This window comes from Pseudophryne corroboree, chromosome 2 (genome assembly GCF_028390025.1).
Source record: "Pseudophryne corroboree isolate aPseCor3 chromosome 2, aPseCor3.hap2, whole genome shotgun sequence".
Lineage (NCBI taxonomy): Eukaryota > Metazoa > Chordata > Amphibia > Anura > Myobatrachidae > Pseudophryne > Pseudophryne corroboree.
The window spans coordinates 923,104,295-923,123,301 of NC_086445.1; the positions used below are offsets into that span (position 1 = coordinate 923,104,295).

The following is a 19,007-nucleotide window of genomic DNA, read 5'->3' on the forward strand; positions in this document are numbered from 1 at the left end:
CTTCAAAGCACTTGTCAGTATCCACCATCACCCACAGCACGTGTCCCAATACTCACAGAGCTGTCTGTGACCACTGTCAATGTTCAGAGCATGCTTTATAAAGCACTGTACCAGTATCTACAGTAGCTATCACCATATATTATACCAAAGCCTACCACAATACACATCCATTGTACCTGTTACCAACGATTACAGCAACACCCACAGCACTTACCATCCATTGTCTCCAGCTGATAGGCTGATATCATCTCCATCTACAGTAATAACATTCACAGCACGGATACCACCCAACAGGTCTTGCAACCATCCACTGTACCAACACCAACTGTCCCCATCCATTGTAATAATACCAGTGCCATCCACTATAATAGCATGCACCTGTAACCACCCATTGTAAAAACACTCACAATACCTTCCACTATCTACCGTACTAATGCACACAGCACCTATCACTATTCATCGTACCAACACTCACAAAATCAGTCACAATCCAGCTTACCAACTACCAAAAGAATTGTCACCATTACTGTAGTAACATTATATAGGCTACTGCAACAGCACTCACAGCACGTCACCACTCTGTACCAATACTCACAGCATCTGTTGCCATTCAATGTACCAATGCTAACATCACCTGTGGCCATCAACTGTACCAACACTCACAGTGGATGTCACCATACACAGCACCAACACTCACAGCACCTGGTACCATGTACTGTACCTACACTCAGAACACTGTATAAACACCCATAGCACTTTTCACATCTACAGTACCCAGCTGCAGCAGCCGTCACCATCCACTGTACCAACATCCGCAGCAACTGCCAACATCCACTATTCCTGCGTTCACACCACCTGCAAATGTCCATTGTCCAACATGCAAAGCACCTGTAACAATCTAGTTTATCATCTACCAAAAGAATTGTCACTTTGTTTTGACTATACTAACATCAACATGTACAGTACCATCACAGCACCTGTCACCACCAAGAGGACCAACAACAAATGTACACAACAACAAAAAACATATTTGTCAACAGCCATTTATTCGCTGCAAATATTACTGGTCATCATATAAACCAACACTGTACAGCAGCCACTGAGACTATGCCAGCACATACTGCATCCAATTCTTATGTAATGAAATATGCTGCCGGTATGTCCGGTCACAGCACCAAACTACCAAAATACAACTGTTATCTGGCAGTATTTCCCACACAGCCATTGTAAATACCAGGAATTATAGGTTAGAGGCACTTCCCTACCAATTACATACTTTCCCACTTTACCTTATCAGCAATGCATATGTCACTCCCACATCATATAATAACATGTGCAGAACTACATACACATATCCCAGTACTGTACAGCTTATGTCTCCAGCACCACTAGAGTATGTGTCTTACATGCATATCCCATACCTGTTAGCAACCATAGATAACCAGCATGCATAACCTGTCCCTGCACCCTTATATCTCCCAGGACACCCTGCAGCTGCAACAATGCACAGCGTCCACCAACTACAACTGTATGTACAGCACTGGGAACTCCATCCACTGCAGCAGAAGCCCCCAGTATACTGTACATAGTGCCACACAGTACATTTATCCACCTGCATAGGAGAAAGCCCATAGCCCTTTGTGCATGCAGAAGCAGCTCTGCAACATACAGCACATAACAATAATAATGATGATAATACTGATGATGATGATGATTGTCTCACCTTCTTCTTCTCCCATGTGTTCCTCACTCCAGGTGCAGCACAGTAACATCAACCTCATTCACCCCACGTGTGTGAGGCCACAGATAGGTGTGACAGTGCGTCCTGCAGCTGCTGTGTGTGTCCTGTGTGCAGTGACTGGGAGGCTCTAGCTGAGCTCCTCTCTGTCCACACACAGGATGGGAGCACTGCTACCCACAGATGCTACACCACACATCAGAATGGGAGGAGGATGGCTGGACAACCATGCAGAATTCCCTGGGAAAGATGCGCTCTCTGTATAACGGAGCCTGCGCTATCACCAGTAGTATTATGTCATAGCATTTGTGCAGACAGCGGCTGAGCAGCAGCACTCCATCCCCAGCTATCCCCAGCAGAGCTGCGTCACTCCCCCACTCCCCGGCACAGCAATTACCACACTGGAGGATGACGTCACCGCCTGTTATATAGAGCAGCGAATCCGGCATGCGCTCAGCCATGCTGCTGTATACTGTGCGCAGCATGGTGGGAGCAGCGGCTGCTTTACACTAATTACCCAAGTATGGTGTAGGAGGATATCTTATACCATATGTCTAGTCTTGTGCTATGAAGTGTGATTCATTCATTTGTGTTGCTTGAATGTCATGTCTTACACATGCCTTCCAACTTGACCCTTATTATAAGTCTGTTTTTTTATTATTATTATTATTATTATTATGCAAATAAAGCATATATGTTTAAATTAAACATTGCCCCAAATAATACTGGAATTTATTTTGTAGGGTAGTTATTTGTTAAGTGGTATTTGTAGACACATTGGGGCAGATATATTATTCTGGAGAAGTGATAAACCAGTGATAAGTGCACGGTCAGCTTCAGCCAGTCAGCTCCTAACTGTCAATTTACATATTGGAGCTGATTGGCTGGTGCGTTATCACCTTGTGCTTATCACTTATGCCTTTCCCAGGTTAATAAATCTGCCCCAGTGTCACCCCTGATGGAATACCCTTTCAGACTAGCAAAATTTCCCAGGTTATTGCGCATGAACAGAACACACATCAACCCGGGATTTTGTTTGGTCTGAAAGGGTCCTGAATGAATATCCCGGATCGAGCGTCCCGGCATTTCATCCCAGGTCACGACCTGGTTGAAGCGGAAATCGACTCGGGATGCGGTGCAGTGTGAACGGTAAGCTGGGTCAAGGCGACCTGGCTTAAGCGCCGCCTCCTGTAGCGTCTGCGGTGATGTCACCAACCAGGCAATATGCCGGGTCGGCCGCAAGTCTGAAAGGGGCCTCAGGCCAGGGAAGCACCCATGTACAAATTCCCTGGTGTGATGTCACCAGTGCTCACTCAGTGCAGTGCAATGTATTACTTACACATTTAGGCCCTCATTCCGAGTTGTTCGCTCGGTATTTTTCATCGCATCGCAGTGAAAATCCGCTTAGTACGCATGCGCAATGTTCGCACTGCGACTGCGCCAAGTAACTTTACTATGAAGAAAGTATTTTTACTCACGGCTTTTTCTTCGCTCCGGCGATCGTAATGTGATTGACAGGAAATGGGTGTTACTGGGCGGATACACGGCGTTTCAGGGGCGTGTGGCTGAAAACGCTACCGTTTCCGGAAAAAACGCAGGAGTGGCCGGGGAAACGGTGGGAGTGCCTGGGCGAACGCTGGGTGTGTTTGTGACGTCAACCAGGAACGACAAGCACTGAAATGATCGCACAGGCAGAGTAAGTCTGGAGCCACTCTGAAACTGCTAACTCGTTTGTAATCGCAATATTGCGCGTACGTCGGTCGCAATTTTAAGAAGCTAAGATTCACTCCCAGTAGGCGGCGGCTTAGCGTGTGTAACTCTGCTACATTCGCCTTGCGAGCGAACAACTCGGAATGAGGGCCTTAGTACACACTGGTTATACCATTTGCATTGTCCCCTGCATCATATCTTGTTTTATTATTGCCTTATTATTTATTATACTGTACTACTCTATTACTTGTTGGGGGGGGATGTATTCAGCATTAATGAAAACATTTATTACATTTTCTAAATATATATAGTCTGTAGCAGGGCTGGCACTCGTGTTTACACATCATTAACTTCAGCCGGTGCCCTCACAAAAATAGTGATACTTATATACAGTATATAAAGTATTGGGGATGTACACAGTAGTTTATTCCACCATCTGACCTATGTTATCTGTCTTCATTCATCGATTTGAAATCCCTTCTGTAGGAAGACAGGATGAGTGTGGTAGTTTGTTTGTACACTGTGAATGGAGATGGTAAAGTGCTGTTATTGATTGGATTTTGACCATGCCCTGGTTGTAGTGTGTCTATAGTCATTAAGATTCATGAAGCAGTCATATCTCCCAACAGCTGCTGTCTCCGCTGTGTGTCATTGACACAGGCTTGTGTAGCTTGCAGTCTCCTCATCTGTGTCTGTTTCCATAGGCCCCTCCCTGCATATTTTACTCTGTTAATTTACGATTAATTTTTAAACTACCAGGCTCGGAGATTTGGTATTTATATGTTGCCCTGACAATACATGAACACACGACATCCATGAGCCAGTGGTATCGCAGTTGTAAATAATGTATATGCTTTGGGCCATGTAGCCATTGGTTGTAGCTATACCCATAGTCCTGTGAAATTAGCCTCATAATCAATTTAGGTCTTTAGTCTTCACATGGATCCGCATTGGTTTGTTTATCTAACACATCACACATTTGTGTAGTGACTGAAATGTATTGAACACAAAAACATGTGAGTGGCTAGTTTGTAACATAGGCCTTTGTGTTTTTGTGCTAAAAAGGAATATTTTTCGGACAGTAAAAATGGGGGCTAATTGGATAGCCCGAAAAATGTTTGGTGCCAGTTGGATACCCCCCTTAGTATTCAATCGTTTTAGGTTAATATTTGTTGATAGAGCTACACTTCAACACACAAGCCTCTGTCACATCTTTAGCACGCTGCATCTTTCATTAAGTGCAGCGTAAAAACACCCGCATGTGCTAATTTAGCTTAATAACTTATGTTCAGCCACGGGCCAATAGCACAGACTTCTGATGCCAGCTGTTTTATTGCAAGCTTACAGTGAATGAAGGCAGGGGTATCTCATATACACACACACAAGCACAATTGGCTTTCTTAATGTACTCTGTTAAATTTGCTAAATAAGGATGTACAATGCAGGGAAGGATTATTCTTGGTATTACGTATTTTGGTGTTTTGTGATATGGCTTTTTGCAAGTGTCCTAACATTCCACAAACTGCATGGAGATCACCACAAGGAGTGGGATGTACTGTACCAAAAGAAGAAATGCAGTAAAAACCCAGTGGCTGGTATCCAACTAGTTGCAATATTTTACCGTAGCTAAGCCAATTAGCCCCAATAGGCAGCACTGAGGCACCCGTGCCTGAGGTACCCGAAGCATTACCCACAATAAGCAGCCGCCGGAGACCTGTTTTTTCTCGATAATGCATGGGTCTGGGAACTTATCCCGAATCACATATGTTATCGGCCGAAACAGGTAATTTACCGCACGATAGCAATGGGCTATAACTGGGTAGCCCAATAATACTATCCAGCTATTTTAGGCCATTTTTTCAATGCTTTAAATTATTGGCGGTAATTTCATACCTATGTAGCAGTTTTGTCTGTGACTGAACATGACACCAACTTTACCATTCAGCTATATACAAACTACTGCTTTGGCTGTCTTGATGCTGGAGCTGTAATCTTATGTGGTATAAGGTAGTATACTAGAAATGTGCATCCTCCTTGTTGAATCAAAAGGCTGCTTGTGAGGTGATCTACGCAGTCTAGGTTTGCATCCAATGTCATTCTGCTTTTAGTGGGGAAGCTGAGACAAAGGTTTGTGTCTAGAAAACATTAGTGTTGTGTTCCTGAACCTTAATATTCCCAGAGGAACTCATATATTGGGGAAGATGTACAGTGTGAAACCTCTGAGAGAGATACAATTGAGAAGTTGCACATAGCAATGAATCAGCTTCTGTCATTTCATAGACTGTGCTAAATGACAGCTACATGCTGATTGGCTGTTTTGTGCAACATCTTTACTTTATCTCTCTCTAAGGCTTGATACAGTCAGTGGCGCACCCAGGGGGGGGGGGGGTTCCGAGCACCCAGAAACTCAGATTTTTTTATTTATTTTTTTAGCTGCATGAGTATTATTAATGGCTGTCTAGCGTCCTCTGCAGCCTGCTGTCTTCCTGGTGGCACTTGTAAGTGCAGTAAAAGTTTACTTTATTTTAATTATAGTACATATATATCCATGTGCATACATATATACACATGTATATACATGCATACATATAAACACACACACATATGATATATACATGTGTACACTGTATATATACGTGTACTGTATGTGTGTGTATATATATATGTATGCATGTTTAATATGCTATGTATATGTGTTCATGTATGTGTGTGTGTGTATATATATATAGATACCCTTGTAGTAGCCGGCACTCGAAAGGCCTCCGTGGGCTTTCTGTCTCAGGTGCCATCCTATGAGGTTTCCACCTCCATCACTATCCCATGTAAAGAAGGCGGCACTCAGAGACTTGAAGGTGCAAAAGAATATTTAGTAAACAAGCTGCAGAGTTACATCAACGTTTCGGGGCGCGCAGCCCCTTCATCATCCTGATGAAGGGGCTGCGCGCCCCGAAACGTTGATGTAACTCTGCAGCTTGTTTACTAAATATTCTTTTGCACCTTCAAGTCTCTGAGTGCCGCCTTCTTTACATGGGATATATATATATATATATATATATATATATACACACAGACACACTAGTTTTACGTACCCAGCATATACTGGGTCACCCCAGTCCCCACCCCCGTGATTGGCTCCACCCAGTTCTGGAAACCCCCCCATGCAAATCCTGTGTTTGCCACTGTCAGTACATCTCCCCCTGTGTGCCCTTTTTTTAAAAATATCTCATACAGAGGTCATATTCAAACTGAGGAATTATATTCTAATGGTGCCTTCTCTATTTACATGTTGTGTATATGGAAAGCACCATAAAGAACTTTTCTCATGACTGTCCAGCTTGCTCTGTGTTTCTGAGAGAGCTGCCTGTCTCTTGCAGGTATTTTCACTTCAGTGCATTGTTCTAATTCCACCTGGGGACAAAGAAAACCTGACAAACATATATAGTTCTTTTACTCCAACCCACATATCTGAGCGTGGGAAAGTGAAGATTGTGCTGCCACCAATGAAAACATGCTTAGGTCAGTGTACGGTGACTATTTAGCACAACTACAATATGGGTAAAATACTGTAGGACGTGTTGAATACTTCCTGGTATGACCTCCATATCATATGTCATCTAGTCAACTAGTCATTACTGTGAGACATTTCTATACTAAGACACACATAGAATACTCACACCAGCATATCAAGGGTGCATCAAATGTTTTAGGCTCAATCTGGAGGTATTTAATTATCTACATGATGTGCATAGGATTGCTATCTCACCATCATGTCCTCAGGGCCGAATTAAGGTTTGTGAGGGCCCTGGGGCACTTTACTTGTAGGCAAGGGCATAGATACCATAGGTACAGGAAGTGCAGCGGCTATGGGGCCCAGAGCTGAGAGGGCCCACCTTCCCTGTCAAAGTTGCATGTGTTATATCCATTTTTCACCATTTATGTGGTCCATAGAGGCACTTACACACTTTTGCTTTGGTCCCTACAATATATCTAATTATGCCCCTGGACCTGCTCATTGTAATGTGGTATATAATGAATTGGACACTGAATGAATGTGAATTGTAGATACTATGTTCTATAATGTGTACTTGCAGCCCTACAATGTGACATAACATTCACTAAGGCACTACTATGGTTCAGAAAATTAACTAGGCCACTATTATGGGGAATGAAATGAATAGCTGCTGCAGAGACGTGTCTCTCTATAGGGTCCGTAAAGTTCTGGTTATGCCCCTGCTTGAAGGTGTCAGTACAAATAAAAATGTCAATATGATAAGTTGGTGATGTTATTAAAAGGATAATGAGTACATACTCCCAGAACTGCAAATGTGTTAAACACACTGTAATACATATTATGCCACACGGAAACCCCATTTGGTATATGCCATAGAGCTAACCAAATTGGTGGTGCAACTATGTGTGCCCCCCCCCATACTTGCTTACTCCTCCACACCTGATGATTTTTTAGGCAGTCCCCCTCACCCACCGAAGAGTGGCTGAATCTCCTGCATCCCACACACTTCTTTCAGGATGAGATTATAGCTGAGATTCACAGCTCCATATTCATTTAGCCCCGTCTCCTACCCACGGACCCATAAATCGTGGCATTTTGTCACGATGGGGGAAGGGCTTAGTGACACAAAAGCCCAGGCCCACCCTCTGAAGTGTCCTGTAGTGTCTCCTCGCCGGCTTCTCCCAGAGAAGAGACCATAAAAGTAGGTAAGTATGCCCCGTCCGTATGTGGGGGCCCCTGGGCGACCACTTTGGTTGCCATGTTGTTAATCCAGCGCTGCATGTCCTATCATAAATCTCCCTTTATATGTGGCCAGATGGGGAATTGTGCTCTTTTTTAGTTTAGGCACTGGATGCCGGCTTCCTCTGCCCTGCCTTAATACTCCAATGACCTATTTCCGTGAAGTAGACCTGTTCATTTACATTGCAACAACCACAATACCCTTATAATAGTAAAAAAAAAAAAAATACAGGAAACACTGTATCATTTAAAGAGATGTCTTTATTCTTTATTTTAAGCAAAATTAGTTTTAATAACTTTTTTCAGTATGATTTTTACAAAAAAAAGTTTTCATTTTTTTCCCCATTAGAGGCAGGAAGAGGGAATACACCGAGAGGAAGATGATGATGAGGGGGCTGTCAGTAAACGAAGGCATTCACACATCAGACACACCCCTCACAGCCAGACACAGTGGGGTGGGAGACTCTAGAGTCTGCAGCTTTCTGGTTACCGAAGGAAGAGACAGAGCAGGAGCATAGCCTGAGAGAACTGGGCAAGAGACCATACTCTACCTAGAATCTCACAGTTTTTTCCCTCTTTATTTCTTCAATGCCAGAATGTTTAAATATGTTACAAATGTCTTTGGCAGAAAATTGTAAAATAATAAAACAAAATATTATAATTACATATATATCAGTCCCCTTCTCTCTTGACATTGCCACTATCCCTAACTTCAAAGAGGCTTACAGTTCGATAAGCCCTTATAACAATAAAGAGTTGATACAGAGAATGGCACACAAGTAAAAATTAAAACAAGACAAAAAAATCAGCAATGCATTACATTTTGTGGCAAATAAATGTACGAAATACATCTTTTTCAATTTCCGTAGCTAAAAGAGGATGATGCGTTTGAAAATGATTCTGTCACTCGCCCCCTCCACGAGGAGGAAGTTACACACTTTATTAAGACACATAATAAAAATAAAACCTATTCCGTACAGTTGCAGGCCAATTGCATAACAATGGACTTTATTCCAAGTATAAGTTACAACAACAACAACCTACTGGGGTCATGGTGTGAGAGGGAGGAGCAAGAAGCAGGGGCTAATTGGCTGCATTTTTTTCCTATTAAATGGGGGCAAATCCTATTTACTGGCCCAAGCACCAAGCCACCTGTAGCCGTCACATGTCCACTGCGTTATTGTAGGCGGTGCTTAAAAACTCATTTGCCCACAATGTGAAAACTTTGATTTCCCCTTAAGGAAGTAGCAGTGTGTCTGTCAATCACAGGTGTCACGGTTGTCATCTATGGTAAGTACAGTGTAATAAGGCACTGCTCAATAAAAGTTTGTGGCACCGCCCTCTGTAGTGGACAGTTGGCATTTCACGGTGGCCCATATGCATGCCAACCAGCCCCTGATAATAAATGTGGGCATGTCTTTGTATTTTACATATATATATATTTTCTCCTTGTGCAATTCATAGACTATGTTCTGTTATATTGGCATGTACACATACACACATTCCGAACGTATTCATACAGCATCACCTTGTGTGTATACATGTGCCCGCTACCTTACTAGTGTCAGACTGCAGGCTCATCTTATAAAGTGTAGCTGCCTGACTCCTTGCTTAAGAGGCAGAAGGACGGAAGAATGGGGAAAGGATTAGGGAAAGAACAAAAAACAGGAGGGGGGGGGGGGGGGTCGTAGGGGAGGAGGGATACTTGAATTCTTTTACATTCACACCATGCAGTAGCACCATAGTTGATGAGGTTACTGGTAGCTCTCAGACTGGTTATTTTCTCCGCCTGCCGCAGTACTTGCCCTGGCCACAAAGGCCGCCACCTGCACAGAAGAAACATAGTTAGATGTGACAACGTTGTGTATAATTTTTCTAATTGTATACTGTTACTGGTTAAGAATTAAGATGTTAGCTTCATGCAGAAATCCTACAAAGCAAAGCAATGATCAAACCTGTGCTTCTGCATCAGATAAGCTATGATCTTTATCTGTGCACATTTCACGCTGTGTCTGCTGGATCTGCCTCGCCAGGGTCAAATCACAGTATTGAGGTGTGACCATGTAGTAGATGCAGTAGCGGATCTTGCCACGGGCAAGCAGGACTTTTGCCCGGGGCGCCGCCTTCTGGAGGGCGCCGGCGCCATCCGGAGGGCGCCGCACCATGGCAAGATCCGCTGCTGCTGTCAGTGCTGTGCCCCCCGCTGCCCGCTGCCGCTGCCCCCCGCTGTGAAGGGAACAAGATGCGTAGCGTCTAGTTTCCCTTCGTGGAGAGGACCTTTGCTGTGCGGTGCACGATGACGTCATCGTGCACCGCACATCATTTCAGCCACGCCCCTATTGCCCGCCCGGGGCGCTGAAAACCCTGGAGCTGGCCCTGAGTAGATGCCAACACTGGCACAAAACGAATAATTTTTGTAACAAATAGCTATATATTGAAGTGTATTTAAATAATGATGTGTAAAGAATTTGGCCTAAAGTAGGAAAATATCTGTAGCTCCTGGGACATACTAGCCTTGGACATTTTCTGATCGGGGTGTTTATATATATCATTACCCCTCCATTTATCACTATATAAAAAAAGCAAACCAAAACATTGCAGCTGATGCTGGTCCAGAGTGGTAATAGTTATTTATTGTTTGGCTCGGATGGGTTCTGCACTTATTTTTGTCCTGTTATCTCAATCCTGAGATGTAGATCATGGGGTCGGTTCATTTGCCTGTCTGTGCCGCCAGAACGGATTGTGACTGCTTTGCGAGATATGTCTCACACAGCTGTATTCTGCTACTATGGAGATGCGAGCAGTAATCAGGTACCATAATGACCCGATTGGTCAATTTATTGAGTAGCGAAAAGCTATGCCCAGGATGGCGTTACTTACCTTTAACCTAGGATCCAGCGAGAAGCTTTACTGGATCCTCTGACAGGTCACATTGCTCTGCGCTTGCATTAGGAAGTGAATAATCACTACTTTTTTTGCTGGCTATTTTAGGCTGCTGGTGAAAGGAATTTTAATATTGCAGTGGAACGGAATTTCGCCTGGGCATCCCAATATGCTAAGAAGCAGCGATAATTATGTATCGCTGCAGTAAACATACTGTACAGTTATCTTTGCAGAGATTTGATACAATGCGCTATAAAGTTTAAAAGTTGTAGCATTAGTGTTCTCATTATTATTATTATTAGTCTCTTTATTAATAAAACAAATATTGCTTTAAATATAGAACATTAATTTTGGGAAAAATTAGTTTCTGTCTAGGTGAGTTTACAATCATACCATTTTTTTGTTAAACAGTGTGAATGAAAAGAATGTTAAAATAACATTTAAGAGTAATAAAAGGCATGCTATCCTGGCCGTCGTAGGCAATAATGCTTTCAAAGAAGATCTGAAAACATTTGCTGTTACATTCTATTGGGCCTTTATTGCGTCAATGTACCCCTTAAGTATAACATATATTTTTGACAATCATCCCAAGTTAAAGGGATGTTCCGTTACTCAGACTGCATAAAAAAAGCTTGTTAGTTCATAACTACCTCTATAGTAGGATTTGGCTGGTTTTTGAGCTGAAAAAGGAATAAAAGTATTTTTTCATTATAGTTACATCATTGTCCCTTACCCTAATGAGTTGTCACTGTCCCTTAACGTAATCATTTATTATAATTTTTTTTTTATAATTTACCTCCTAATGGGTATCCTGACTGTCCACCAGCTCCTATAGAATTAAAATAAAATACAGTTGTATGTTGTAAGTATATTGCGCCATCTAGTGTTCAGCATGTAAAATGCATGTTCTATTTTGTTCTAGATTCATGTAAACGAGTCACTTTGCAAAGATTCCTAATACTTATACCTTTTGGAACATCAAGTAAAAATAAAAATGTCAGTGTTTTTTTACATCACATTTGAAAAACAGTGATATATATTTTAGCCGTATAGACTAAATAATTCATGTCTTCAATAACTAATTTTATCAACAACATCTAAAATAATGGCGGTGCCTTTAGTTTTGTATTGCTGCTTCTTGTAGTGATACAAATTAAGATACTGTCAGTATTCATCAAAGGTTACCGCCCTGGCCATCCTCCCTGTTGTGTCCTTATCTCTGTCACCAGCAGCGTGTTGCTGCTGGTGAAAGCTAAACTTGAAGTTTGCATGTGTGGCAGATTTCCATCCATGTACATATTTGTTTAAATGGAATGGTTGCTGGTCCTCCATTGGTGAGTATATTGCTGGGGATTTTCCCCCACCCTGATCACCAATATGTATAATATTTTACATATTTTTTTGCCTATTGGGGTTAATTCCAAGTTGATCGCAGCATGAAATTTTTTAGCAGTTGTGCAAAACCATGTGCACTGCAGGTGGGGCAGATATAACATTTGCAGAGAGAGAGTTAGATTTGGGTGGGTTATTTTATTTCTGTGCAGGGTAAATACTGGCTGTTTTATTTTTACACTGCAAATTAGATTGCAGATTGAACACACCCCACCCAAATCTAGCTCTCTCTGCACATGTGATATCTGCCTCCCCTGCAGTGCACATGGTTTTGCCCAATTGCTAACAGAATTACTGCTGCGATCAACTTGGAATTACCCCCATTGTATACCGCCTATCTCTTCCCAATTAATTTGCATTATTAACATAGGCTAACAGTACCATTTAGAACCCTGCATCAGTATTGGGCGGACCTTCCATTTTATTTCATGGCAGACTTAGACTTGAAGCCTATGACAACGTCTCTCAGTGAATCACTTTGGAGCAGCAGGGAAGGTGGTGCAAACCTCTGCACAGACAAGAGAAGTGGGTGTGGTTCGTTGGGTTGACAGTAACTAGGTCAACAGTCATTAGGTTGACCACTATTGGTCAACAGTGACTAGGTTGGCACATGGAATAGGTCAACACGATCATTAGGTCGACATGGAAAAAGGTCTACATGAGTTTTTTTTAAAATGTTGGTGTCGTTTTCTTCGTAAAGTGTCCGGAAACCCCAATTAGTGCACCATGTTCACTAGCCATGCTTCGGGCAAGGTTACTATTCCCAATCGTAGTCCACATGGATCGTACAGTATGAAAAAGTTCAAAAAAATTGAAAATTTTTTGAAAAACTCATATCGACCTTTTCATATGTCGACCTTTGCCATGTCGACCTAGTGACCATGTTGACCTATTGACCATATCGACCTAATACATGTCAACCAATAGTGGTCGACCTAATAAGTGTCGACCTAAGTATTGTTGACTTAAAGACTGGATAGCATGAGAAGTATAACACCCATGGATACTAGGATTGGGGCTTACCCAAAACCCTAAATCAAGTATGGAATAAATGGGTAAATGTAACCTGCCACAGTATGTCCCATCCATGGAGAATGCTTACAGAACTGGGCTGTACTATTGGGACAAGACAGCAAAACCTAAGGAATGGTCCAATACGTTACCACCCTCAGAAATGGAAGTAACCAAAACCTAGATAAGTAATCAATGAAACATGATATGAGCATTAAAGCTATGTCTGCTTCCCCCTCAGCAGGTGCGTGTATATACTAGGGATGAGGTGCATGTATATATAAGAGATGTGTGTATATACTAGGGGTACGTGTATATAACGGGTGCGTGTATATAAAAGGGGGGCATGTATATACTAGGGGTGTGTGCATATACCAGAGGTAGAGACAAGAAATTGTTTATGTTTTGCTAACAGTGAATGAGCTGCACAACTTTGATTAAGGAAATCAGGTCCAGTGAGAGTATTACTCAATTTGATGAATCAGTTATTGTTAAAACCTCACCCGTTACTCCAAATGCACCTTGTCCAATACTGGCTCCATAATCTAAAGATAAAATAAAATATTGTTGAATCATTGGAGTTAGTTTTTAAACTGCAATGTATTGTTCTAATAAGGAACTGGTCTGTGCACTTTCTTACCTGGCTTAGGTGGCTTGCCCCCTGCTCCTGGATATTGGCCTGTCAATACAGAGAGACATTATATAATTTCAAGCCTAGATGGTATGGAGCATCAACGGGGACTTGTCACATCTGCTACTTCAAAACTTTGTTTAGGGGAGATGTATCCTTCAACAGAGATAAAGTAGCGAAGTTGCCTATAGAAATCAATCAGTTACTAGCTATCATAATAAAATAACAGTTAGAAGTTGGTTGTGTTATGGGCAACTCTCAAAGGTTTTATACATCTCCCCCTGAATCCATGAAACTTTTCTTCTTTCATTTGCTGGTTCTTGTATAGAAACTGCAATTTCATTTCTAGTGGTTTGTATAGAAACTGCAATTTCATTATGATACTGCTGCTTTTTGCCTCAACACTTTAAGTATGAAATTTATATCTCACCTCCAGCTCCAACTCCTAATCCTCCGGGACCCGCTCCATAGCTAGCTCCTCCAGGGCCTGTTCCATAGCCAGCTCCAGGACCAGCACCATAGCCAGCTCCAGGACCAGCACCATAACCAGCACCATAGCCAGCTCCACCCGACACTACACCAGCACCATAACCTGTAAATAAACTCAATAGTTTATTTTCCATACTTGACATTACAATCTTGTTAGAACTGCCTCTAGAACATGTCCATCCTTACCTGGCTTAGGTGGCTTGCCTCCTGCTCCGGCTCCTGGGTATTGACCTGTCAAAATAGTGGATAACACTTGACTCATTGTCTGTCTCCTTAGACATTCTTTGGATTGTCACTCATAATACTAGATATAAAACAATCTCCTCTTGTTATGGCTGCTCTGTCACCGTCTTTCGCTAACACAATATAGTTGTCTGTTCTGGCTCCTTCAACAATTCATATAAATCCTACAAATCACTTGTTTCCCTCCAGCTGTCAGCAATCTGTTTTCTATCCACCACACTCCACTGACACTGCAACACGAAATGCCATTTTCCCAGTTATTTCTCCTGGATACTTATCTACATCCTTATTTTTTCCACATTATTTTGATCTCCATTTCAAAGTTTTCTAATGGCTCCAGTCCTAGTGAATGATCCATACTCATACATAATTGTGGCCCAAAGCCTTCTCTTTTCTCCTCACTCTACTGCCGATATCTGCCAAGTACTACAAACATTTTACTTGTTTTTCATCATTATGCTGTAGGCTTGACAATGAAGGATAACTAATTGCAGAGTAAGTCTAAAAAGAACTCATAAGCAACAAGGCAAGTCACATTGTAACTTTCCGGGTGTCTTCAGAAAGGCTCACATTTTTCTTTCCACTACGCAAAAGGGTTTGACTTTTGTTCCAGAGCTCAGAGCTGGTGGTATTTAAGTCTTGTACTACACTTATAATGGGACCTATTTTGCATTTCAAATAAGAAGAGAAACCGAATGATTGCATGAGAAATTGGGTAGTTTAACCTCTAGGATGAGGGGAGCCATGAGGGAAGATCTCTTGTCAGCATACCTATGATGTGGTAGGGGTATGTCCTTGTTGGACTTTATCAAAAGCCTTCGGCTGTGGGCCAAAGCCTCTTTGTTCCAGTCTCCCCACCCTCCCTCCCTTATAGTTTTCTTGGTTGGTGATTGATCTTTGACTATTCTGTGGTTGGAAAGAATGACAGATCACCAGTCATTTATTTTGGGTGCATTCCCTCCATTGACTGGTAATTGACTGTACCACCTTAACTGGGGGCAGTGTCATCACCCAAATGGGTGGATAGTCAAGTTAGAGAGTCTAGTGGATACCCTTGGTAGTGTTATGATTGAGTTGTGCACCTTGGGCAGAATCTGCCTATAATGCATGTTGTTGGTTGTTATTGTGGATTGTGCTGATTCTGGACAACCTTTCTTTGCTAGCATACTTTCCCTTAAATATATATTTAAATAAATAGCTAACAGTTTTTCTGCCAAATTTCTGTCTCTCTGTCTTTATTATTATTATTATTATTATTATTATTATTATTATATTGTTAAGTTTTTTGCATATATGACACACCTCATCCAATAGAAGGTTTCAAGCAGCACTCTGAATAATATAATAAAAAGTCCAAGGAGCAAATTACTGCAATTCTCAATGAAGACTGGCACATTATAGCTTATAACATGAAGGAGTCTTCCCTCAATTTCCTGCATACCTCTATATGTGGTACTAGGAAAATTAATAAAGGTTAACCACTAACATTGCTGCATTTCCACCATCCCAGAGGTATCTTGCATCACATTGCAGCACATTAATTTGTACCTGTCTACCCAAATGTTCCCTTCCATAAATTAGGTATTTTTGAAAATAGTTAAAAAGATATTGAAAGGTGTGGTAATAAAGTTGACTTATTTCCACATTGTGCCTCCGGTAATTTTTTTTCAAATCTTCACAGTTTTCTAGTTTACAGAGGCGTCACCTGAGAGCAGAGGGTAAGTGTGTTTTTTGAAGTATGCTGGGCGGACCATCTAGTTATACATTGTGATAGAAGCACCAGTAAAGTTATAAACGGTAGATATGTTTGTCCCAGGTTTCTGGTCTATGTATTTTAAACCCTCAGGAAATGTCTGTTTTGCTAAACAGACTTGATTACAGTCTGGGCTTTCAGTAAAAGACAGAAATGGGTCCTGGGGGTGTGGATGTGAAAGAGAAGGGAGGGCTCCATCCACAAGGCCCATTTTGGCTCTTTAGGCATTTAGTCCTACCACCTACCACCCATTCAGTATCTGTACCTGTAAGAGGATGATAAAAGCTGTGTCAGGTCTCGGCTCAGGGTCTGACTACCTGGGAAACAGGCAGTAGGCCTGTGATGAGACACTGTGATTTACTGACTGTAACTACAGTGCATATGCCTGTGTTTGTGGTAGGGGCATTAGGCCCTACCAACCTGAGAGAGGGAATCTATTATGTTTAGTAAGAGCCCAGATGGGCAGGATTTATTTTTATGTTTGTTTTATGTACTGCACAATAAAACTAGCCATGGCTAGATTGCATGAAAACCCTGGACTGGTGTGCTATTTTCCTGGCTGCTGCTTGTTTTGAGGGACACAACTACCCCAGGAGAGAGCACCCCTACCCTGATCTCCTCACAACCTGTACAAAACCATTTATCAAGCGTGATTAATAAAATACCTTCAGTAATTAGTACATGGTGATATAGTGACACTCAGCCCTGCTTTCTTTTGCAACATGCCAACACTGAGTTCTCTCACTGCAGATTGTTGCATAGAAAAAGCACAAAATCTATTTCTTAGTATATCATCCCATCGCATCTGTACATAGGTTGAAGCATAGTCCAATGTTGGACACCAATCCATGTACAGCAGAAAGTAAAGACAGATAATGTTGCAAAGGTTGAGAACCACAATTTCACTGTGTGCTGTCTGCGGGCAATAAATACGTATTTGACTAAGATGTTTTATGTCAAAGGATTTCTATGAAAAAAGTCACCTGCGCCTCCTACACCACCTGGTCCAAGGCCAGCGCCTGGCCCAAATCCACCTCCAGGTCCAAATCCACCACCAGGTCCATAGCCACCTCCAGCTATTAATCCTGCTCCGGGTCCATAACCTACAATCAATAACATTCTTGAAGTCACTTGTTATAGGTGTCACCACAGTAATCAGTTATTCTATATACCTTCTTCCTGTGTACTTTGGAAGTTGGATTTTATGGTGTTGCAACCATAGTAGCGCATTGCAGCACCTGATCTGCAGTCAAAGTCTAAAGGTGCATACACATGGAGAGATTTTCACTATGACAGATTTTGACTGAGCGTTTTTCCTTGAACTGGCAGTAGCAGATTTTGAATAACTTTACCAGCGATTTTGACTAAGTGTGCAAGCGATTTTGGCTAACTCATTCAAGCAAGGGGATGCTTTTTCTTTTCCAGCGATCTAGCCAAAATGTACTTGCCTGCACAGTCTATTTTTAGCAGCAATAGCGACCTGGCGGGAACGCGCATCGCTATCGCTGGCTGTGTACACACAGAGTGATATGCTTTAACTTTCTGAGCGATTTTGATTATATAGTCAAAATCGCTCAGCTATATCGCTCCGTGTGTATGCACCTTAAAGCTTTTGTATTGGATAATGAACTTCAGTGACCTTTACCTGGTTTAGGTGGTTTGCCTCCAGCTGCTCCTCTGGGATATCCTAATAATAATGGGAGAAATAAGAAAATATTTTTCCAAATATAAACTTAATGGAAGATGTAATTGCTGCTGGGATGTTTTCACAGTCCTCGTAGAAAGCAGCAATCCTCTGACGATGGACATTTTGCAGAATTGTCTAGAATATTTACCTTGATAACTAAGTAAACATACCCAGCTCAGCACTGAGAATTATACACATAATTGTACAAGGCCAGACAGCATTAATAGTACTATGGGATAAGATATATTAATTTTCCAGCTGCAAAACACAATCCTCATGGGGTTACTAACTGGCCATAGCGCTAGGATTTCACAAATTAGCATGTAGTTAACCAATTAACTAAGCATAATATTTATTTATCTGCTATCATTTCGTATTCCTGACTTTGCAATGTCCCTCGGAGCCTAGAGTTGGTCGGACAACTCGGTGAAAATGCGGTCACATGCTTAACATCTTCACAGCGTCCAGCAAACAGCCATCACATGGTGACATTACAGCTGCATGTTTGGTGACTCATCGTCATTTATGTACTTTTCAGTTTAGAATAATTCTAATTCTAATGGTTTTCAGTGATGTAGCTCTGGGGAACATGAGATTTTCAAACAGCCAGCTATATTTTATTGCCTTTATAAAGACGCCAGCTAACCTCAGGTCAGAAGTGAGATCATGGTCTTGTTCTGGTTTTCCAAGACATTTTTTTAGCTCCTTGTTCTGCTTGTT

At 41.9% G+C, this 19,007-nt stretch overlaps 2 protein-coding genes across 7 annotated transcripts in view; both read right to left on the reverse strand.

Moving 5' to 3' along the window:
• LIMK1 (LIM domain kinase 1) overlaps positions 1-2,117 on the reverse strand; it is a 255,805-nt gene extending 253,688 nt beyond the window's left edge. Inside the window, exon 1 of the mRNA XM_063956172.1 lies at positions 1,724-2,117. Coding sequence (XP_063812242.1) covers positions 1,724-1,781 — 58 coding nt within the window. The 5' untranslated portion in view covers positions 1,782-2,117. The remainder of the gene's footprint in view (positions 1-1,723) is intronic.
• A 6,322-nt stretch (positions 2,118-8,439) lies between these two features.
• ELN (elastin) overlaps positions 8,440-19,007 on the reverse strand; it is a 93,618-nt gene continuing 83,050 nt past the window's right edge. For 5 of the 6 annotated variants that reach the window (XM_063956176.1, XM_063956178.1, XM_063956180.1 and 2 more), the window contains 9 exons: positions 18,246-18,287; positions 17,584-17,703; positions 14,791-14,835; positions 14,546-14,707; positions 14,125-14,163; positions 13,988-14,029; positions 11,878-11,910; positions 11,732-11,761; positions 8,440-10,024 (listed from right to left, as the gene is read on the reverse strand). In XM_063956176.1, the coding sequence (XP_063812246.1) occupies positions 9,975-10,024; positions 11,732-11,761; positions 11,878-11,910; positions 13,988-14,029; positions 14,125-14,163; positions 14,546-14,707; positions 14,791-14,835; positions 17,584-17,703; positions 18,246-18,287 (563 nt within the window). In that variant the 3' untranslated portion in view covers positions 8,440-9,974. The remainder of the gene's footprint in view (positions 10,025-11,731; positions 11,762-11,877; positions 11,911-13,987; positions 14,030-14,124; positions 14,164-14,545; positions 14,708-14,790; positions 14,836-17,583; positions 17,704-18,245; positions 18,288-19,007) is intronic. The other variant, XM_063956179.1, reaches the window with a different exon arrangement.